The sequence below is a fragment of the Schistocerca nitens genome, chromosome 4 (assembly GCF_023898315.1).
Source record: "Schistocerca nitens isolate TAMUIC-IGC-003100 chromosome 4, iqSchNite1.1, whole genome shotgun sequence".
In the NCBI taxonomy this organism is placed as follows: domain Eukaryota; kingdom Metazoa; phylum Arthropoda; class Insecta; order Orthoptera; family Acrididae; genus Schistocerca; species Schistocerca nitens.
The window spans coordinates 395,384,257-395,408,817 of NC_064617.1; the positions used below are offsets into that span (position 1 = coordinate 395,384,257).

Genomic DNA, 24,561 nt, shown 5'->3' on the forward strand with positions numbered 1-24,561 from the left:
TTCCAGTGCTCTTACTGCCATAGAGCATGTGAGGCACTTACAAACATAAATCATTGAATTCAACTGCCAATCTACAGAGCAGAACATTATCACTTCACGTGTACTAACATTGAACATCTCTCGATATTCTACATACTGGGTGTTTCAAATACACTCCTGGAAATGGAAAAAAGAACACATTGACACCAATGTGTCAGACCCACCATACTTGCTCCGGACACTGCGAGAGGGCTGTACAAGCAATGATCACACGCACGGCACAGCGGACACACCAGGAACCGCGGTGTTGGCCGTCGAATGGCGCTAGCTGCGCAGCATTTGTGCACCGCCGCCGTCAGTGTCAGCCAGTTTGCCGTGGCATACGGAGCTCCATCGCAGTCTTTAACACTGGTAGCATGCCGCGACAGCGTGGACATGAACCGTATGTGCAGTTGACGGACTTTGAGCGAGGGCGTATAGTGGGCATGCGGGAGGCCGGGTGGACGTACCGCCGAATTGCTCAACACGTGGGGCGTGAGGTCTCCACAGTACATCGATGTTGTCGCCAGTGGTCGGCGGAAGGTGCACGTGCCCGTCGACCTGGGACCGGACCGCAGCGACGCACGGATGCACGCCAAGACCGTAGGATCCTACGCAGTGCCGTAGGGGACCGCACCGCCACTTCCCAGCAAATTAGGGACACTGTTGCTCCTGGGGTATCGGCGAGGACCATTCGCAACCGTCTCCATGAAGCTGGGCTACGGTCCCGCACACCGTTAGGCCGTCTTCCGCTCAGCCCCAACATCGTGCAGCCCGCCTCCAGTGGTGTCGCGACAGGCGTGAATGGAGGGACGAATGGAGACGTGTCGTCTTCAGCGATGAGAGTCGCTTCTGCCTTGGTGCCAATGATGGTCGTATGCGTGTTTGGCGCCGTGCAGGTGAGCGCCACAATCAGGACTGCATACGACCGAGGCACACAGGGCCAACACCCGGCATCATGGTGTGGGGAGCGATCTCCTACACTGGCCGTACACCACTGGTGATCGTCGAGGGGACACTGAATAGTGCACGGTACATCCAAACCGTCATTGAACCCATCGTTCTACCATTCCTAGACCGGCAAGGGAACTTGCTGTTCCAACAGGACAATGCACGTCCGCATGTATCCCGTGCCACCCAACGTGCTCTAGAAGGTGTAAGCCAACTACCCTGGCCAGCAAGATCTCCAGATCTGTCCCCCATTGAGCATGTTTGGGACTGGATGAAGCGTCGTCTCATGCGGTCTGCACGTCCAGCACGAACGCTGGTCCAACTGAGGCGCCAGGTGGAAATGGCATGGCAAGCCGTTCCACAGGACTACATCCAGCATCTCTACGATCGTCTCCATGGGAGAATAGCAGCCTGCATTGCTGCGAAAGGTGGATATACACTGTACTAGTGCCAACATTGTGCATGCTCTGTTGCCTGTGTCTATGTGCCTGTGGTTCTGTCAGTGTGATCATGTGATGTATCTGACCCCAGGAATGTGTCAATAAAGTTTCCCCTTCCTGGGACAATGAATTCACGGTGTTCTTATTTCAATTTCCAGGAGTGTAGTTCACAGAACTATATTTTCTGCATGAATGAAGACACCAACTTGCACATCTAAATAAAGTGTACCTAGGCTATATATGTAAGTTTTCAGTTCATGTGGTTGCTGTTAATGGTCTCCCTGGTGCAGCTAGCTTGTGAGCTCATTACACAATTATAAAAACATACTGAAAATTTTGTTTTACAACAGGACATAGCACAACTGCACTGACCTGCGTGCAAGAGCATTTCTCAACAGTGGGCTGCCTCGACCATGGATTGGCCATAAGGAGTGAGCAGCTCTCACATTGCTTCATTGGCCTTCATGGTCAACTGACCTCATGGTACAATATGTGATCAAAAGTATCCGGACGCCCCCAAAAACGTGTTTTTCATATTAGGTGCATTTTGCTGCCAGCTATTGCCATGTACTCTATATCAGCGACCTCAGTAGTCATTAGATATTGTGAGAGCAGAATTTGGCGCTCTGCGGAACTCACAGACTTAGAACCTGCTCAGGTGATTGGGGTGCCACTTATGTCATACATCTGTACGAGAGATTTCCACTCTACTAAACATCCCTAGGTCCACTGTCTCGTATGTGATAGTAAAGTGGAAACATGAAAGGACACGTACAACACAAAAGCAGACAGGCCGACCTCATCTGTTAACTGACACAGACCGCCGACAATTGAAGAGGGTCGAATGGGTAATAGGCGAACACCTATCCAGGCCATCACACAGGAATTCCAAACTGCATCAGGATCTACTGCAAGTACCATGACAGTTAGGCGGGTGGTTAGAAAACTTGGATTTCATGGTTAAGTGACTTCTCATTAGCCACACATCATGCCGGTAAATGCCAAACAATGCTTTGCTTGGTGTAAGGAGTGTAAACATTGGATGATTGAACAGTGGAAAAACATTGTGTGGACTGACAAATCACGGTACACAATGTGGCAATCCGATGGCAGGATATGGGTATGGTGAATCCCCGGTGAACGTCATCTGCCAATGTGTGTAGTGCCAACAATAAAATTTGGTGGCGGTGGTGTTATGGTGTGGTTGTGTTTTTCATGGAGGGGGGCTTGCATCTCTTGTTGTTTTGCATGGCACTATCACAGCACAGGCCTACATTGATGTTGTAAGCACCTTCTTGCTTCCCACTGTTGAAGAGCAATTCGGGGATGGCAATTGCATCTTGCAACATGATCGAGCACCTGTTCCTAATGCACGGCCTGTGGCAGAGTGGTTACACGACAATAACATCCATGTAATGGACTGGCCTGCACAGAGTCCTGACCTGAATCCTATAGAACACCTTTGGGGTGTTTTGGAACACTGACTTTGTGCCAGGCCTCACCGACCGACATCGATACCTCTCCTCATTGCAGCACTCCGTGAAGAATGGGCTGCCATTTCCCTAGAAACCTTCCAGCACCTGACTGAACGTATGCCTGCGAGAGTGGAAGCTGTCATCAAGACTAAGGGTGTGCCAACACCATATTGAATTCCAGCATTACCAATGGAGGGTGCCACAAACGTTTAAGCCATTTTCAACCAGGTGTCCGGATACTTTTGATCACATAGTGTATATGTTGTTTTGCGTGTAAGGTTTTGTGGAAGATGCTATCTATGTGCTCCCCTTCCAACAACTTTGGCTGAACTGTAAACCTGCATAGCACCACCAGTGACTGCAATAAGTCCAGATATGTTCGCAAATGTGGGGGAGAAGTTTGGCAATTGCCTGTATGTTTGTTGCACATTGAACATTTGTGAGAGGAAACTGTAATCCTAAATGTAACTGTAAACGGTACCTCAAGTTGTATGAGCTACGTGCATGGGTGTAACCACGTGAAATTGGCGGTTGTTTTGAAAATGATCACTAAATACTCCTATGCGTAATTTACAATTTACCCCAGTTTCTGGCTTCATTAATGTAGAATATATAGGCTTGTGAAATTGTATATCATCTTTGACCATGTACATTTACTGCAGAGTTAGGATGACGATATCATGTACTCACATTAATTACTTTCTTCTACTTCCACAACATTTATCCCACCATGTAGCAGGTTCCCCCCTGTTGGCTCTCATATTCACTTGACACGATCTTGTGTTTGGTTAGGGTGGAGGCTTGGCATCTTGAGGTCTATATGAAGGATACCTAGCTTTCATTACCCCCGTCTCTTGATAAGTCATTTATCACAGATTTTCAATGAAAACCTGTGTTTTACTGTCGTATCTTAGTTTGCTCTCAGTAAACATCCTTATCATGAAAGCTTTCTCTCATTTCAATGAAAGGTGCCACTCCGTACCACCTTCATATTTTGTAATTGATCACAGAGTCAAGAAGTGTAACACCAGTTGTCCACTGAAGCATTTTTGTTTCCACTAGAGCAAATTCTTGCTCCACTTCTTTTATTGTAGGCCAGCATTCTGCATTGTATAAGGGAATTAGATGGACTGCAGAGCAGTATATTTTCAACTTGAGTCAGCCCAGAAGTACACCAGTCATTGTCCACCATTTAAGCCATGCTTTGATAATACAGTTTGTGATTTCAGGCGACGAGCAACAGTGGCAGATTTCTATTTGTCAATTTTGATTGAGTCCATATTATTTGCATCTATTGACAGGTATATGGTTTTCTTTATTCTGAGGGATAGCCCAAAGTGTTCCAAGGTTGTTCTTCCAAGCTTGGACCGGTTACTAAGGGTTGTTCTTGGCTTCATCAGGCATTAGCGCACAGCATGGTCCAAGGTGAACATTTCTGAGGAATGTGCCCATTATTATTATTATTATTATTATTATTATTATGAACAGATGAACAGACCATCTTTGCAGGACCGATAATTCTGTAAGTCACACACTAATAATGTTTTAATACTTCTTTCAAAAAAAGTTTTAAAAATTTTGAGGTGGTTTTTACGTTAACTGAAAGGCAATTTTTGTTTGTTTCCATAGATCTGAGGTGGTTGCTAGTGAACTGAAACCAGTTACTGTCTAAGTGTTCTTATAAAATGTGATCAAAACATTAACATTTATAATAAATAATACAGCAAAATCACTGTGGCTCCCTCACCTGATGATATCAGGTCTCCTAAATTTACATCATTGCCTTAAGCTTTGTATTATTATTATTATTATTATTATTATTATTTCTTTCTTTTCTCAGACGTTATGTCTGGTCAAAAATGGAAAGTGACGCGGACCTTGATCAAGCGTGACTTCCTTTTAACTGTACGGTATATGTTATATTGCATTTAGGAACTTTCAGGTAATTGAACATGTATCAATAATTACAGATTTCTGTAGTTGTATATATAAGTTTGGATGTAGCTGTAGTGCATTGATGTACTGGTGGATATTGTGTTGTATGACTCCTGTAGTTGATAGTATAATTGGTATAATGTCAACCTTATCCTGATGCCACATGTCCTTGACTTCCTCAGCCAGTTGGATGTATTTTTCAATTTTTTCTCCTGTTTTCTTTTGTATATTTGTTGTATTGGGTATGGATATTTCGATTAGTTGTGTTAATTTCTTCTTTTTATTGGTGAGTATGATGTCAGGTTTGTTATGTGGTGGTGTTTTATCTGTTATAATGGTTCTGTTCCAGTATAATTTGTATTCATCATTCTCCAGTACATTTTGTGGTGCATACTTGTATGTAGGAACGTGTTGTTTTATAAGTTTATGTTGTAAGGCAAGCTGATGTATTATTTTTGCTACATTGTCATGTCTTCTGTGGTATTCTGTATTTGCTAGTATTGTACATCCGCTTGTGATGTGATCTACTGTTTCTATTTGGTGTTTGCAAAGTCTGCATTTATCTGTTGTGGTTTTCGGATCTTTAATAATATGCTTGCTGTAATATCTGGTGTTTATTGTTTGATCCTGTATTGCAATCATGAATCCTTCCATCTCATTATTATTATTATTATTATTTACAAATTTATACTTACTTATGGTCAGTCTCTCCCCCTCCCTCAAACACACCCACACACTCACTTGCATTTTATTTTTGTATCATTTGTATATATTATGCAGATTATTTTATAGTATTTGAATAAGTAGGATGGGTGTGTTATATTGTACAAGTAATTTAACTCGCAACCTTTCCAACAGGCTGAAACAAAATGTAAAAGTGCAATGAGTAAGTAAAGTTTTTCTTACTGATGATAGTCCATTATTCCAATTTTAACAGTTTCCTTTGGTATTTTGTTGCAAAATAATAATAAATTATTTTTCTTGTAGTCTGCATAAAGTTGCCAACTGTTTTATCGTACTTACCAGCAGAAGTGACCCTTATAGTCTCTAAGGAAGCATCATATATGCTGTGGAAAATAAGCTGCTCATTGTCATATATGAAGGATGTATTGTGTTGCATACTGCAGACATGTTGTCAGTTGTAGACACGTGAACTCAAAAGAAATAGGCAGTAAACAGATATAATGTCATCAATGATGAAACAGGGCAATTGTCATTAAATAACTTTAATTTACACAGTCATAAATATCAATAACTAAATATCAGCAAGTATAAAAAGGTGGGTGGTACAGTTTTTCAATTAATAAATCACTGATTTATACTACATGTGTAATGTACATATAAAACAGATAGTGTAATTACATTTCAGTTCACATTTAATTATATAAACTCTTAACAATGATGACATGTGTAACATGTGCAGATCAGTTTGCTCTTAATTTCTGTGTTAAACTGAGTATGTATTTGCGTGTGTCCACATGCTTGCTGCGAAACAGCTTTTGTTTGTATATACTAAGAACGAGTAACATGGTACAAGAGCTGTAATACAGGAACTTCGCTCAAGAATGTGTGCTGAATATAACAGTCTTTAGTTCACTTCTCACTCATTATCTGAAAATCGAATATCATTTCTCCAGATTTTGAATAAAAATTAAGTTTATAGAAGAGAACATCAGTTTTTTTCACTGTTCTGTGGACTGGCATAAAATAAATGCCTTGTCTTGTATGAATATCCCACGACACTTGTTCTCCAGGTTTGGGTACACACACTGGTCCTGTTGAAATAACATTTTCTTCTTGTGCATCCAAATGCCAGTCAACCCAAAGGGCTATACCATGGCAAGTTCCAGACCTATAAAAATTAATTAATGAAAATAGTTTGGTTTCATATGTTTTATAGTAGCTTGAATTAAAGACGAACATTGACATATCAAGTACTGCAAAAGGGAAAAACTGAAAACACATTTTTCTATAACAATTGAATATACATACACCAGGCTGTGTTATGGCATACACTAACATTGAAAAAATTGCAAATCACATGGAAAACTGGTGCTGTGTGATTAAAAAAAGAAATCAGTGGATACTGCAGTGAATACTTCTATCACAGCTGACAATGTTATTGATTCGGGGGGGGGGGGGGGGGGGGGGGGGGTTGCACGGAATGGTGTCAGTAATCCTAGCTGTACCAACAGTGGCTTAACTTTTCAAATAAAATAAAAAATTAAAGAGTCCCTGCATATGTTGTAGCTACAACAATATAAAATCCCGTTTGGTATAAGAAAAATGTTGTAAACTCATACAACTACAAACTGTACAAAAGATGATTTGAGTGTTACACACACCTATTGTTGTTTGGCCATCAAACATGTGTGTGCATGCCAACCCCCCAACCCCCCATACACAAACAACAACAACAAAAACAATGAAGTGCACCTACAGTTCTTCTGCTGCTGTTTTATTCTATTGAAAATTGCTGAGATTGTAAGAAAATAGATGAAGTACTGACAGTACTGACACTGCATCAACTTCATTGTTACTAGAGATGAAAGATATGATCGAATTTACCTAGTACAGGACTATGCTGCATGAAACCCACATGCACAATAATGGATTCCATACAATGGTGTGTGGCATATTGTCTCAAAATTAAACTATAAATAATATTAGTCCCCTGGTCCTGACCAGGATTTTCAGGAGAACTCTTTTATCAGTAATCTCACATAAATGTGTGATAGGATGCATGGCACTACATCAAGACATGAAGACATGATGGGAATTTGTCCCCAACAACACTGGCAGTAAAGGAACAAGTCATTCATCAAAGTTCCAAGCGGTACCTGACACACTTTCCACTATTCTTTCAGTGAAGATATTTGTAGATACTCCAGTCCTTGGGCTAATGCATTCCAAATGTGGTTCACTGGTGTTATGCCGAGTGATCACATAGGTCAAAGAATGACATTCACATCTTGTTGAGCCTCTTTTTTTAGAAGGCAGCATATTATATCATGTCACCCAAATCAGCTGAAAATATGATCTATCTGAACACTGAAATAGAGATTTGGTAAAGAACATACTGCGTTGCCATTACTGCTGCTTACTGTGACATTGCAAGCACAAATGTCACATTTTGTTCCAACAATATTTAACTTACATTTAAAGACACCCTGTTCAGAGCTCAACAGTAAGCAATACCAGATACACATAATTCAAATATTGTGAAGATTATTCAAGGACTGCCAGGAGTAAAATAAGAGATCAATTAACGAACAACATAAGTTCAATTGTAAGCTCAACTGATATGAACACTGCATGCACTGTTTACTCTTTACCCGTGACAATCCCCTGAATGCGGAGTGCAGAGGCCTCATGCTCAATTCTTATTCATTTTAGGTGACATATATACAGCTTTAAAAAAGAAAAAGAAGCAGCAGCTTCACATCAAAACTATAATCAGGCTGTGCCACTGATGAATCTAATTTCTGTAAAAATATCATCACTAAGATATTTTTTAAAAAAAAAGACTAATTATAAATCAACAGTCCCTTTAATAAATCCTGAATGAATGTAGGTTTCATTTTCAATTAACGTTGGAACAGCATGGGAATCCAGCACTACAGTCCTGGACAAACTCAGTGGATGTTGCTCTGCTTGCTTTCTCTGGCTATGGATAATGCTTCCAATGTGAATAATTAACGTGGATGGTCATAGTGAGATATTTTGTTTGTGTAGCAATTGGATTAACAGTGCCATCCACAGGATCACTTATCATGAACAGTATCTGGTGCTGTTATCCTAACATAATGGAGCAGTTTAAAGCATGATTCAGATATACAATCTAATGATCACGGACACTACTTATTTTACTCAATTATCAACAGCTCAAGTCTTTGAAGCTTATTTCTACCCACATATTCCTCCAAACACCATTTCAAGTATTTTCGCATCACCTGCGCTAGCAAGTTATACAGTCAAACCTCAATATGTCAAAGACTTCCCTTCCCCTGGAAGCCCAAAATCTTGATATTTCGAAGAAAACCTGCTGTTATATCAAAGTTTTTGGAAAGCTCAAGAAGGCAGATTTTACTTATATACATGAAGTTCAATGGACAAAAACTCTTTATACTGAAGTCACCTCTATACTTCAAAGTCTTTCAAATAGTGCCTCTGTACACTGAAGTGCACACAAATAGGGGTGTGTGAGCTGTAAGTGCCAACCATGGACTATAAGCAGAAAAGGCTGACAATCACTGAAAAGCAAAAGTCTACTGACGAAGTGAAAGTGGGAGTGAAGAAAAATAAAGACATAGCTGCAGATTTTGGGATTCTGGCAAGGACACTCGACAATAATCAAGAATGAAGACCGCATGATTACCACAGATGAAGGGACAGATCGGAAACAACAATGAAAGGCTGACTTTCCTGATTTAGAACAGCACTAAGTGTAGTGGTTCTGCCAACAGAGGAACAATAATGTGAACATCAGTGGACTTATTTTGAAAGAAAAGGCACACAATATGTTTCATGTGAATAAGGGGTGGTTTGAAAATTTCAGGGAAAGGCACATATTGTTTTCTGAAAAGTGAATGGGGAAAGTGCCAGTATAAACAACAAAATTTGAGATAAATGGAAGTTAGAATTGCAAAGGATCCTTCAAGATTACAAACCGGATGAGGCTTTTAATGCAGATGAACTTGGACATTTTCACAAATGTCTTCCAGACAAAAATTTGACACTCTGAGGAGGAAAATGTCACGGGGGCAAGCAAAGCAAAGATTGTGTTACCATTACGTTAGCACCAAATATGACAGGTACAGAACACTCGAGCCACTTATAATCAGAAAACCTAAAAAACCATGAGGTTTTTTTATTTGTGTAAGTCATTCCTTGTGGAGTACACTGTGAATAAGAAAGTGTGGATGACTTCAGAAGTGTTTTCAAAACTAGTTAAAGGATTTTGATAGGAAAACGGAAAGTAGTGTTGTTTGTGCACAATTGCAGTGTACACAATGCTATCCTCTTTTTAAAATCCATGACAGTACAGTTTTTACCACCTAATACTACATCGAAATTGCAGCCCGTAGAACAAGGAATAATCAAATGGCAAAGAAAACTACAGGTATGAAGTTGGTCTGAATGACAGTCTGCAATATTGACGATGTCAACACTACAACTATCACAATTTTAGATGCTACGAGATACTGGAGAAAATGTGGGGAAATGTGAAGAACCAAACGACGATCAATTGCTTCTGAAAATGTGGATTTTTATGACAGCTGAAAATGAGCAGCTGATGGGTTTAATACTTAAACATGTAAAATCTTAGTTTGATTCTGACACTGATTTATGGGGATTTTGATTAAAGTTTTTATTTTATGCAATACCTACAGGAGACACCCCCTGTCAGTCCGAATGGATGAAAGTGGTGACTCACTTCAACACCGCTCATATTCGTTTTCAAGATTTCGTGGCTGGGAACAATGGTGTTGCAGTAGCAGCAGGATCACTAACAGAAGTCAAGACTGTTGGCTCCATGAAGACAGCGAACGAAAAAGAAGGTGGCAACAATGATGAAGAGGAAGTCAAAGAAGCACTGCTAGTGATGTCCAGGCAGGCCAAAGCTGTTCTTGGCACAATCAGAGTATACATGGATAAGTGTGAGGAGGTAGAGGATAATCCATTCTCAGGAATCACAATTACAGACAATGAAATTGACTCACAGGTGACCAAAGATTTAAAGCAAGCCAAAATTACAGATTACTTTTAAACACAATGATTTCTGTAAATGTACATGCTACATATTCTTTTACTGAGTTTAATTTTTTTGCCTACAAAGGTATTTTATTGTAAGCTTATAAATTATTTCAGAAAAAAATAAAACAATATGGTTCACAATATACCTTGGTTTTACATTACCAAAACTAAACAAAGGTCTCTATCACACACAAATATGAAGAAATCACAGTACAGTAACAAAGAAATCATGGACTGTAAACTTTTTTATATATCAGATGATTTTGGCCTTCCCTAGAGCTTTGATATATCAAGGTTTGATTACACCATGGGGAGGCTAATTATATTCATTACACGTGTTTTACACCTTATGAGAAACAATGAAAAATTGCAAATGTTGAGTAAATAAATTACAAACCATTCACAGTTTATTTGTCCGGATTTTTCAATATTATCGGTGAATGATTTTTGTCCAAAATCAAATTTTGTTACATGGAATGGACAAGTTATAGGGCGTCCAGGATACTCCCACAGGGGATGAGCTTCGATCTGACTGTCACTAATGTTTCTGGAAGCCTGCAACAAAACAAAATTGTACAATAAAACTGCTACTGTGTTACAGTTTACTTTACTGTTTAACATATTGATTTAACAGGGTTGAAACACTTACATCTATTAATTCATCAAACTTAATCATTGAAAATCCTTCAACCGTATGAAGAGGTGATCTTATTTTCCACAGGTGGTCAAATTCTATTGCCATTCCCCATATACTGGCCTGGCATGGAATGATATTAGCTGTGTCAGCTATAAGTTGGTTCAATTCATTTTTCAGGTACCAAAAGTAGATATTGTGCCATGGGAGAATAGATGAAAAGAAAGCAGGTTCACCAAACACTATAGTCACCTAAAATATGAGAAAAGGTCATATTTCAAATCACATAAATTCATAAAAGTAATAGGCAAAAGCACTTACTCAGTAGATTGCTTCTCCACCTTTTCAGCGAGCAACTTTGAAAGAAAGGATATTTTTTTTCTGTGCCACAGGACTATGCTTGTATATGAATGAACACCACAGCTGTTTGCTTATAATGTAATGCCAAAAAATTAAATATAGCTAGTATTATTAAAACGGTAAAAGCAAAATAGCAGTACATACAAGGTAAAATGATGAACTATTTATATTCATTTGAAGATGGTGCTCATTGAGTTTGTCCACCCCTGTAGCTGAGTGGTCAGCATAGATGGCTGCCGCGTGGAGAATCCAGGTTCAATTCCTGGTACTGCAAGGAGTTTTCCTCGGTGGGGGGGGGGGCTTGTATGGGGTGCACTCAGCCTTGTGATGGCAATTCAGCAGCTATTTTAATGAAAAGTAGTAGCTCCATGGTCTGGAAAGTTGGCAAAATGGCAGGGAGAGTGGCATGCCCTTCTATATCGCAGTCAGCTGAGGAAGCAGCTGGTCGACATCCCATGGGCTCTCAAGGCCTTGGTGAGGAGCTTGACTGTAGATTTTAAACAAGCCATATTTGAACCTACTATAAAAATAAAACTTGGGACACTTTATAAATTCTATGATGATTCCTCATCTCTTCTTTTTACCTATCAACTATATGAAGACAGCCACTGGGTGGTCAAAAACGGTTATTGCACAGTACAATGCTCATGTAATCGTGTCATATAAAACACAAAAATAAAAGAACAAAGTAAACAGACAAAATTGCTTTGCACAATTTTTATTTTTGTCATATGGTAAAACAAAAGATAACTTTATTTATCAACTAATGAGACAGAATCAACTGCATTTGGGGGAGAAGGTTAGTGCTTATTTACATATTCCTTTTAGCACATAATAAGAATTGACAGAGCTGTGCAGGCTGCCCACCTGGCTTCTCCCAATCTGCTGATGCATGCTGCTCAAAACTGGAGGCAAATTTGTATCTGTGCATGACAGCACATACGATGTTAACGTTAATGCTGTCAACAGAAGCTGAAGAGTTCATGGAGACATGTGCTTTCAAGCAGTGAGAAGCCCTGCAGCTGCACACTTCAACCAGCTGTGTGCTGCAGCAGACTGAGAAAGCGATTCTAAGAAAGGAGGTATAATATGGCAACTTGGTGTACAAGACACATGAGTGTTTTAACTAATGACATAAGGCTGCCTTTTTCTGACATTGAAATAAAGATTATCTATCACAACATGAACAAATGTGATACAGCATTAAATGAAATATGCTGTACATTAAAAGAGGCTAAATCACAAAATAGTGGAGAAAATTAAAAAAACAGGAATTAAAAACTCTACATTCTCAATACTGCTGAGAAAGACTTGCTACTGAGACCAAGAAGAAAAGATGTGTTGGCAAGACTTCGAATATCAGGGCATCGAATCTCAGTGTAGCTGATAACCTATCAGAAAGAGTAATAGTTTTTTTTTGTAACATGTCAAGCTTTATTAATTTGTGTTGCACAAGGCCTAGTATGATTATTAATTATACTCACTCAATTAATTTAGAAATGAGTATTTGTCCTCTAAAAGAAGTTATTTTCAAAGAAATTTCTTTCCCATCTGCTCCAATCATTCATGTTGTTCATTGCTAAGGTGTATAATCCTGCGGTCACAGAGAAAGCAGGAATTGCTGACTTGTTTTTAGCACTTAACGTCATGACAGCTTGATCTCTGTGCAAGCTGTACTAATGTGTGGCTGTGTGGAAAATCTGACTGCATGTGACATTTCCTATTCTCTTTAGCATGTGCTTTGATGCGTGCTTTAAGGAATATGTGAATGGGCACTACAATACGGAGCATAGAGGGAATGCAGAAGTGAAGGGAGCAGACACACAAAGCCTGCTGGTAAGGTGATGAAACTATGCCTGAATGAAAGGAAGTTGAGATAATTGATATAAAAATGTCCAAAGCAATATGGCAAAAAAAAAAAAAAAAAAAAAAAAGAAAACCACACACACCTGCTTTCTTGAAGGTGTAAAGATTTAGTTTCTAGGTTTCATTTAAGTGACCAAACTAAAGTGACTTAATATGCAAGATTAGTACAGGAGGGTGCAGAACTTAACTGGACATTTGTAACACATGTACTTCTTTTATCTCATGTTATACATCCTTCAATTTATACCCGATTTGCAGCTACATGTTTGTTTTATTTACAGTATGCCCATTATTTATGTAATCTTTCTGTTCTAATATCACTGATAATTTCAACAAACAATTATTCAACTTTTGCAAAAATATAGGTCATGTCATGATTTAGAAGCTGATTTTGTTGATACGACAACCCAAGATATGACCACATGCTGTCAGTTAATTGGATATTTTTCAACAAAAGTACAATTAATACATATCTTCCATAAAAAATAAACATATCCGAAGTTCTTGACCATAATTAACAATCTGACAATCTTTGTACAATGGAGACTCTACATTGGAATAACAACATTAGGAATAAGATAGATTTCTATTTATCGTAAAGATGACCTTGAGTTGAAGACAGACACAGCGAGAAGACTGTTACACATGTAGTTATCAGCCAAAGCCTTCCTCAGCAAAGAAAACAGACACATTACACAGACAAGAGCATCTCTGAACGATCAGAGCTACCAGTAGTGCTGGTCTAGTGTGGGTGAGGTGTGCTTGCCTGTCAAAGTGTCTATGTTTTCTTTCCTGAGTAAGGCTTTGGATGATAACTACATGTTGCTGACAATATTTGTACTTATTCGTCTCATTTATTCTTTCATTATGCAACAGAAAAATTCACAATTTTTGACAATAGCTGATTCCATTTTGCTGATAAATTCAGACTGAGTCTTTGATATTATAATTTCAATATCAAACAAAAATATCTAAGCCCCAGCCTTGCCCCATACACATTCACACACAAAACACCACCACATTTGGTCTTGCACCACCCTTATATAGAAACATAACAATCCATTATGCCAATCACATTATTAGAATGCATCGACGAAAATAATCAATTTTTGAAAATATAAATGTAACCAGATAGATGAAAAATCTACTCACCAAATGGCAGCAGGAGAACACACACATAAAGGTGTTTAACTTTGCAAGCTCTCAGAGCCAGTGGCTCCTCCTTCTGGGAGAAGGGTTGAAGGGGAAGAAAGAAGAGTGACCCCTCTTCCTCCCCCTTCAACCCTACTGTGAGGAGGAGGATCCAGTGGCTCCGGAAGCTTGCAGATTTAAATAGCTTTACATGTGCATTCTCTTGCCAAAACTTGGTGAGTAGATATTTTTATTCATCTAATTACATTACATTTTCATTATCAGAACAGATATTTTTGTAAAGTTATAATGAAAAATTACTAATTCACAAAACCTCAAGTGTAAGAGCATGTTCTACAATAGCAAAACAATTGTTTAATGGTTTGTGTTCTTAAAAAATTGTTTTTCATTGAAAATTTCATAAAAGTGTGAATGGCAAAGAATTATTTCTAAAACACCCAATTTTTCTCCTAAATAACAATTATTTCAACTACTAACTTTTACACATGTTCTCACTTAAGAATTACGATTTTTTTAGTTCAGTGTGTCAATTTGTACTACACATTCCTGTTATTTTAGTGTTGAACTTTGGAACTTTAAAACAATAATTTTGTATGAAAATAACTGCACTAGAAAGAGAGTTAGTATTCCTTCAGATTTAACCATTTGTTTTATCTAATTATAAACTCAGAAATATGTTTTTACACATTATTAAAATTTTGGATGTTGTTGATGACAATGATTGGTCTATAATTTACAACTCTACCATAAAAAAATTAAATAACAGCTATGAAATGAGGTCTAAACCCAAGCTGTGTATCGAGTAATTCGTTAAAAGTTGTGTACTGTGTACTTTAACATGAGATTCAGAGCTGTTACATTACACTATATGGACGAAACAAACACTCTCTGAAGAGGACCTGTAAGCCCAGTGGTACTGACCGACCACCGTGTCATCTTTAACCCTAACGCGTCACTGAATGTGCATACAGGGCCAAACAGGCCTTTTAGGCCCTATGGTACTGACCGACTGCTGTGTCATCCTCAGCCCTAAGGTATGATTGGATGCAGATATGGGAGAGGGGTGGGGGGAGGCGCACCATTCTCCCAGCCATTGTCAGTTTTCATGACCGGTGCAGCTACTTCTTAGTCAAGTAGCTCCTCAATTGGCCTCACAAGGACTGAGTGCATCCTGCTTGGCAACAGCACTCAGCACACCCAGACGGTGACCCATCCAAGTGCTACCCAAGACTGACAGCACTTAACTTTGGTGATCGGATGAGGACAAGTGTTACCAATGCGGTAAGGCTGTTGGCAAATTACATTATACATCAGAGTAGACCGATTGAGGTGTGTTCAGTCTATGCATTAAAACCAGAAAATTTAATGCTTTCTACTAACCAACTAAAATTACATGGTATTATTCACTGTGGATACTTAATGAAGATTATTTCTTGGAAACACAACATTTTTGCACCTTCTTTACAGCTTATTTATTTTTGTGATTTATCTTTCAGGTTAGTAGAACACTGTCTAACGCTACTGGTAAAGATCTTATTATGCATACTGGTACAAACATGAACAAAGAAATGAATTTACAACCAACCATAACATCAATTAATTGCCAATACTACTTTTTCCTTCTTTTCCCTACGATTTATCCCATCTGACCCGAGGACTGCATCCTCAAGATTTAGCAAATTTTATTTTTGTTATTTAACTTTGTGCCATGATGCCCTTACTGAGATCACAATCGTCTAGGTAACCTGTATGTGAACTGTTTCAACTTTGTTATTGTATTTGAACTGTTTCTGTATCACATTCTCTGTGGAGAAATTTAGGAACTAGTTTAGCATTTGTCTAAATTAGCCATAGAAAACTGCCTAAAAAGCATGATCAGGATGTCTGGTGTACCAGCCCAGGGTCATTAACCTGCTGATCCAAGTTTGTCTCACATACCTCTCTCACTCTAGCAAGCTGTGCATTATACAATATGGGCAAGTCAATGAACTGCTAAAACTAAATATACAAAATAATACATATACAATCATAGAAATTACCAGCAAGTCCTTTTACAATGGGGCATACCTTAACAAAAGTGGATTGGGCAGTCACTGAGGTATGGAAGTATGAAAGAGTGGAAGTTATACAACTCTGTTCATTCGGCAGTTTCTCGGGAAGAGCCTTGTGGCTGTGGCGTGCTTGCTGTACTGAAAATCAAGCTGCACCACAAAACCCTTCCTGAAAAACTCGCAGTACTGGGAATCAAGCAGCACCACATGACCCATTGTGCCCAGAGCAGAGCATTACTGTTTCTACTGCATTACTGTGTCAGGTTTCCAGACAATGCTGCAAAAGGTGGATCCATTTTGTTGTTGATTCCAGCTTCTGTTGTTCAGTACACACTGATCTAGTTGTTTTTCCCTGTCTAGTACGATCCACACTCTTTGTAGCTGATCTTATTAACTCTATTTTGATTTATTAGGGGATGCTAGTCTTTGTGGTTAACCAAATTCTAGCTTACCTACTGTCCCCTTGGTGCATAGGCTACTTAATCCTTTTCTTAAGAATGTTGCCTATTTTGGAAGTTAATCTATAGTATATGGTAATACACATATTTTGTTGGCTATCATTTAGGGGCACTGTCGACAGCAAACCCAAATCAAAACATCAATGTGTAGCAAGATCAATACAATAGTGCAGTGAAACCACAACTGATTGACTGAGTGGCTGCGATGCTGGCTTTTAACAGCAGCAGTGGGCACTGACAGGACAGCAGAACAGGCATGTCTCCATAGCTAGCACTGAAACGGGACAGCAACACTTGCAGATTACAGTAGTGCTGTCTGGAAGCCGTCATCAAGGTGCACACCTCCTGGCGGGCTTTCAGACTCGCCAGACCAGGATGCCGTAATAGTCAAAAGACAGGTAATACAAGTCTATCCTCTACAGAATGTACAAAGAGGGATAAGTACTCTCCAAGTACAATGACATAAACATCAAGTGATATGTAGATGGAATAGTCTACCTTTAGGGTGTGATATTTCCAAGTACTGCCTACAGAAACACTTAAAATAGTAAATAATAAATATACAAATCTGCAGTTCATAATGAAATACATACCTGCTTGGCAAGACCTTCAACTTTTAACAAATCTTCTGGTGATGCCACTATGGTCACACGATCTTCCAGATTGTTGCTTATGCAATAATCATGCAGAAACTGTCGTGCAAGATTGTATGTTTCAACACAGTAAACATGTCTAGCTCCCAGGCTGGCTGCAACAGGACCCAGGAGGGAACCATCACTCAAGCAGAGACAGATCTTGTTGACAATGTCTGCAGATTTCAATGCGGACATGAACTTTCTACGCCGAGATTTGTCATTCATGCAGCCAATTCTGGTTCGACTGGCCATCACATGTAAACCACAATCACAGATGGGACGTAAAGAATTTGTTTCATGCCTAGTACAAAGAAAAATAAAATATAAATTGAAGCCTCAGCACAAAAGATTCACAGTGAAAACTATGTTGACCACATATATAAATATTTATCACAAACAACACTAATGAAGGAAAGAATATTGTAGATGGACATGAGCTATATACATACCATTCCTTCCCAATACATTTTACAACTGGAATATTTTTCTTCTGAAAGAACTGTTCTAACATTAATCATAAATAATTTAGAATAATGCTAACAACATAAATGATGAAGATTGACTACGAGGTCACGTGAGGAAGTTTAGGGCTTAACATTTCAACAACAATGTGGTCACTGCACATGGAACAAGAGCTCAGATTAAAAAGGACAGAGAAGGAAACTGAATGTGTCCTTTTCATGGGAGCCTTCTGGCACTGACCTTAAACAATTCGGGGAAATCACGGAAAACCCAAATCTCGATGGTTGGACAGGAATTCGAAGCCGAATGTGAGTCCAATGTCTTACAACTGCACTGTCTTGCTCAGTTGTGATAATGAGAGTACAACAAATTACATAAATTATACTTGTATCCAGGAAAAGTAAACTGGGATGGAAGGAAATGCAGAGGTGCAAGCCAACTTAATTTAAAAGAAGTCGTTTCCTCGAGGAGCGAGAGTCATGCATGTGTCCTGTGGCAGCACACAGAACTGTTTGAGCGTCATGTTACAAACACCTGGTTTATAAGAAACAAAAAGAGGTTACAATTTTAGCTAGGAATTTTTAATTTCAACCACTGTTTAGAATCTTGACATTTTATACCATTTACGAATTAAAGATTGGCTCATCCTTTAGATAGTGTTTTGCGCATCACATTACCAGTGGAACAACTAAACGGATAGCCCATAACAGGTCCACACTGGTTACCAAAAAGCTGAAAACTTTTAATACGATTTACTCTTGAAAGAGGACAGCTGTTTCTTTTTATGAGGGCAATTTAAACATTTTGATGAGAATCACAAAATTTGATACTTAGATCTTTCAAGCAAAATATATTATGTAGATGATGTTCCAACAAATAATTATAATTTAAAAGTTGTACTTACTGATTCTGCCATGAGTATAATACCAATCAAGTAAGAATTTATATCACTTCTTAATTTAACAAATATAGCCAGGGTGATGCAGTGGTTAGTGCATCTGCCTAGGGAGGAGGAGAACCTGGTCCAAATCTCAGACTTGGTATAATTTTTAAGTCATTACTTAGGCCTGTATTTATTATCATAAAGTTGAGACTTAATGTGTCACTGGAACACAAACTTACCTGATCAATTAAGAAAAGTCTTCAAAATTAAAGAGGTAATCTGGCTGTTTAGTATTGTGGATATGCTTCAAGTGCACATAAAATTACGTTGTCTGCAGGTAAACTAGTTGGTTACACTATGTTGTTAGTTTCCATTTTATCCTACTAAAGTTATATTAGACAGAAAAAAACAATGTACCTATAGAATAAAATTAATGTGATCTTCCTGCATGATTTAAATGCACAAGCAGCCTAATACAGTTTTAAAGTGAAACCTTAAAATAAATGTGATATTCCTGCATGATTTAAATGCACAAGCAGCCTAATACAGTTTTAAAGTGAAATCTTACAAGTTGTATTAGGGAATAAAACCTGTTTCATCTTCTATTAAAATTGACCAAATGATAAAAATTCACGAACTAAGCTGATTATAGCCCCCTTTCCACCCTGGTTACGCAGTTAGTGAGTTTCATGTTCCACGGATCATTTGCATGATAAACTGTACTGATGTGGAATGAGTCATTCACGTCACAAATTATTTTGTAAATATGCTTACAGGCTGATCACTCACAAGGTACAGATGTGAGTTAGTAATTCCTATCGTCTTTTAGACATTAAAATAATAGAAATTCTTCTACATAATAGAAGGAGTTGTCAAGGAGAAACTTTTTCAGTTTATTTTCAAATTTTACTTTGCTATGTATCACCGGGTAAGTGATAAAAAATTTTGTTGCCGCATTGTACACCCCTTTCTGTGCTAAAGATGACAATGTGACATCACTGATGTCATTCTTTCTTGTGGTATTGTAATTTGTACATCACTGTTCCTTTTGAACTGCAGTGTATAACTTACCAAAAGGAATAAATATACTGTGAAATACTAGTCAAAATGCGTTAACTCCTTAAACAGATGCCTACAAGATGATCACAGGTGATCATCAGATACTATTCTGACAGCATGTTTTAGAGCAATGAAGACTTTCTTTTCTTACAGATGAGTTACTACAGAACATTATTGCATATGACATTATTGAATGAAAATATGCAAAAACAAATGAGCACATGCACGCAGGTGTGTGTGTGTGTGTGTGTGTGTGTGTGTGTGTGTGTGTGTGTGTGTGTGTGTGTGTCATCAACAATTTCACATACACTACTTGCCTGGATATGAGTCTCCTCTCAACTTTTCGATACAGTGTTCACTATTCATATCCATGTTGCTTTTGCATGTTTTTGTAATGTCATCTGCTCACCTTTACTCACTTTAGCCTTACTTGATGATGTTGACTGCTTCTGCAGAGGTCACGAACTGAGGCCGAGCCCTTCCAAACTCGACTATATTGACCTCCATGCGTAGGAGTTGCTGTGCTGAATGAAGGGGCATGAATTCTTCAGCACCTGTCATCTGTTGCTATGGATTCAGCAAGACATCGCTAATGTCTGTGGTATGGATGCGTGTTATTGATTGTGGTGGGCCACTGTGATCATTCAGTGATACCATGCAAATCACTTCAGTCCCACTGCACTCAGGCATTCCTCCATGGCCATTTTCCCTTACCAGTCTCTCTTATGTGCTAATTTCTAATCCTGTCTCTGACTGTCTTATGTAGAGCAGACCTCAAGAATTTCATTTCACAGGTTTGTAGTTGACTTGTGTGTCTATTAATTGCAACACAGCTCTACAGACTATAGAACACAAAGGGCAGAAGGAATTTTTTTAATATGATCTATTTAGCTCTTTGAGGAATGTACTTATTCCAAACATGCATTCCTATTACATTGAAGAATTCTGATTCTTTAGTTACCCTTCTCAGAGCCTGAACATTGCCACAGCACTACCACAATATGTAAAATTATTCACTTTCTTGGTCTTCTTCCTCGAAAAATAGCTCACGTCGAGTGGGTGCTCTACTCTTTTATAATCCCAATCTCTGATTTATGCTCACAGTTAACCCTATCTCTTTGAATGTAGTGTTCTACATATCAAATTTCCTCTCTACCTCCATTTTAGTTCCAGCCCAGTGACATCATCTACAAACAGAAGAGCTTTATATCTTCTTTTTCCACTTCCTTTGTGTGCTTCATTAAGGTCTTCAAGACTGTGCTAAAGATTAATGGGGAAAAGGAACTACCCTGTTCTATACCCAGTGTTGCTACAGGTTTCCCCAAGTGAAATTCCCTGATATTTCCCTTATTTTCAGACATTTTAGCATTTTTCCCTGACAAATTTTATGTTCTCAAAGGTAAGTAAAGATGCAAGTTGAGAAACAAATGTATAAGGACTTCTGTATTTCTACCCGTGTTAGCAAAACTCTTAAGTACTAACATCAACAGCTTTTGTAATCAACTGTTTTTAGATAGAGAAAGGAAGTCAAATGGTATATTATTGTTATTTTATTTCAATAAAAAGAAACACATCTGGTGAAAAAACATGTATTTCCTTGGAGTCACAAGACAGATTTAAAATACCTTCATGATTTCAGAAATAACCTCAGAAAAAAGTAGGCTCATTGAAAGAAGTGCATAAGGTGGGGAAGAGTTGCGTACACCAATGCTATAGGTGACCACCAATAAAATGTTGGTTATGCTACGTTCGTTATTGTGGTTATTACCTACTGCATTATGTCCTTTATTTTACCGGTACTGTGTGATTTTTCTTTCGATAAATATATGAGTACATAGTGTACAAACTGCCAGCAGCTGCCACAATTTTCTTTTTCTTATCGTCCTTGTTTTCTAATATATAAACTACTTTTGAAGCCAAAATGTACTAGAATAAATAAAATGTACACTGCACTGTACACTGTAGTTGCAGTGAGAATGCTGCCATTCCTGAAATCCATTACCCTTGGCCTCTGGCCTGCTGAGGAGCATAACAGTCCTGGGTCCACGGATAAACCACAAAAATCTGCCGCATTATGCCACACACAAACAGACCTAGCCTGCGGGCAGATTGGTGAGACAAAATCTGATGGGCAGGGCTGACACATTAGTGGGAAACGACTGGCTTCAGTTCGGCTGGCTTGATCCATTAGAGATACCTGCAGAAATGGCCTGCAATTTTGGCCCATCGTGGAAGTTCACTTACATGGAGAGCTATTCACATGTCACAGACACCATGTTGATGAAATGAGACCACAGTGATCAATCCATGCAACAAAAAAGCTTGCACAAATACTCTGAGAATCAATACTAATGAGGACAGGCAGCAACTCACCGTAAAGATGACCACTGAACCACGGACAGGCATATCAAAAAGACAATCACACTCTCACAACTAAATTTTTGGCCATAGGCTTTGTCAGAAAAGGAGAGCACACAGACATTCACACAATCACTCAGACACAGCTCATGCAGACATGACCGCTGTCTCCGGCTGCTGCATCAACGATCTCTGAGAATCAGATCCAAACAAATCACTCCTCACACCTCCCTGCCTCTCATCAGCAGCTGCTAGACTACTGGCAAGAAGTGGGGCAGCGCTGACTGCAAGCTGAGGGGAGTGGTAGGAATGGGAGAAGCAGTAAGAACGAGGGAGCAGGGATGTGGCGCATGTACTCAGCTGTGCCCAGCCAGCGATCATGCATGACATCTCAGTAACAAACCATTTCATCTACTAAGACGAGAACAAGATTTTTCCAGGGCTTTTTTTCCCCAGATTCTGCTGATATTTCACTGATTTCCCTGACATGATTGAAATTCCCTGATTTCCAGAACTTGTGGCAACCCTAATACCATTTTCACTTTCCATCTCCTATTTGCACATTGTTCTTGCAATTATCACAAAGCACTGGAATTATGATATTTAGAATGCTGGTGACATTCTATTTTTCTATACCACCTCATGGAGTAACTTCAAACTGTGAAAATGTAAATAATGTGTTCTTAAAAGTTAATAACTGGTTGTTTGAAAACGAACTTCACTAATTTAAATAAAAAGCAATACATACAAATCAGTACTACACAAGGCCTCACCACACAATCAGAAATAATGCATGATGTTAAATCAACAAATGAAATAGAATATTCTCAATTTTTTAGTGTTTAGATTGATAAGAACCTGAACTGAAGGTCAAATGTTAGCGATCTTAAACGTCTAAGCTCTGCAACTCTTGCATCATGAATAAGATCAGATTTTGGAAATGAAAATGTAAAAATGTTGACTTTCCTTATTTTTATTCACTGGTATTTTATGGCAACATATTCTGGGGTGAAATGAGGACAAATGTCTTGAGCTGAAGACAGGCACCACAAAACAACTGTTACACATTGAGTTTTCAGCCAAAGTCTTCTTACACACACACACACACTCCCACAAGCAGGCACACCTCACCCACAAACCTCACATACAAATGACCACTATCTCCAGCCACTGCAGCCATAAAGTATCCCTCAAATTGAATGAAAGTAGCAATCCGGAGTGGGGCGGCAAATGGGGAGACATGGAAGGGTTTGGTTGGGGTAGAGTGGAGAGTGCACGGACTAGATGGCAGCAGGACGTGGATGCCAGGCAAAGTGCCAGGAGGGTATGGGGGTGGGGAATGAGAAAGCAGAGGAACAGAGACAGGGAAACAAACAGTGGGTACATTGGCAGAGAGCAGCACACAATGAGGGTGAAGGGATGTGAATTTGAAGGAAGTGATAGGTAAGATGGAGCAGAATTGTTGGATGAAGTGGATGAGGTCAGTAGGTTACCATATTTTGAGGCTGGGATAATTCTGGGAGTGGAGAATGTGTTATGAGGATAATTCCCGTCTGCGCAGTTCAGAGAAGCTGGTGGTGGAGGGGAGGATCCAGATGGCCTGGGCCACTGGAATCAAGAATGTTATTTTCAGCTGCATGTTGTGCCACAGGATGATCCATGATTCGCTTGGCCATACTTACATAGTGGCCATTCATACCGCTAAGACACCTGGTTGGTAGTCATACCAATATAAAAAGCTGTGCAAAGATTGTAGCAGAGCTGTTATATGACGAGGCTACTTCCACAGGTGGCTCGGCCTCTGACGGTGTAGGATAAGCCTGTGACAGGACTGGATAGGCAGTGCTGGGTGGGTGGATTGGGCAAGTCTTGCACCTGTATCTTCTACAAGATTATGATCATTGCAGCAAGGATTTGAGATTGGGTATGGCATAGGGATGGACAAGGATATTGTGGAGGTTGGTTGGGCAATGGAACACCACTTTAGGTGTGGTGGGAACAATCTTGGTTAGGATTTCCCTCATGTCAAGGCATGATGATAGATAGTCAAAGCCCTGACAAAGTAAG

General features: G+C 39.1%; 1 protein-coding gene across 2 annotated transcripts in view; it reads right to left on the reverse strand.

The window, feature by feature from the left end:
• Positions 1–6,029: 6,029 nt before the first annotated feature.
• LOC126253708 (protein arginine N-methyltransferase 7-like) overlaps positions 6,030–24,561 on the reverse strand; it is a 124,374-nt gene continuing 105,842 nt past the window's right edge. For both annotated transcript variants that reach the window (XM_049955240.1, XM_049955241.1), the window contains 4 exons: positions 17,691–18,033; positions 11,226–11,462; positions 10,974–11,131; positions 6,030–6,671 (listed from right to left, as the gene is read on the reverse strand). In XM_049955240.1, coding sequence (XP_049811197.1) covers positions 6,413–6,671; positions 10,974–11,131; positions 11,226–11,462; positions 17,691–18,033 — 997 coding nt within the window. In that variant the 3' untranslated portion in view covers positions 6,030–6,412. The remainder of the gene's footprint in view (positions 6,672–10,973; positions 11,132–11,225; positions 11,463–17,690; positions 18,034–24,561) is intronic.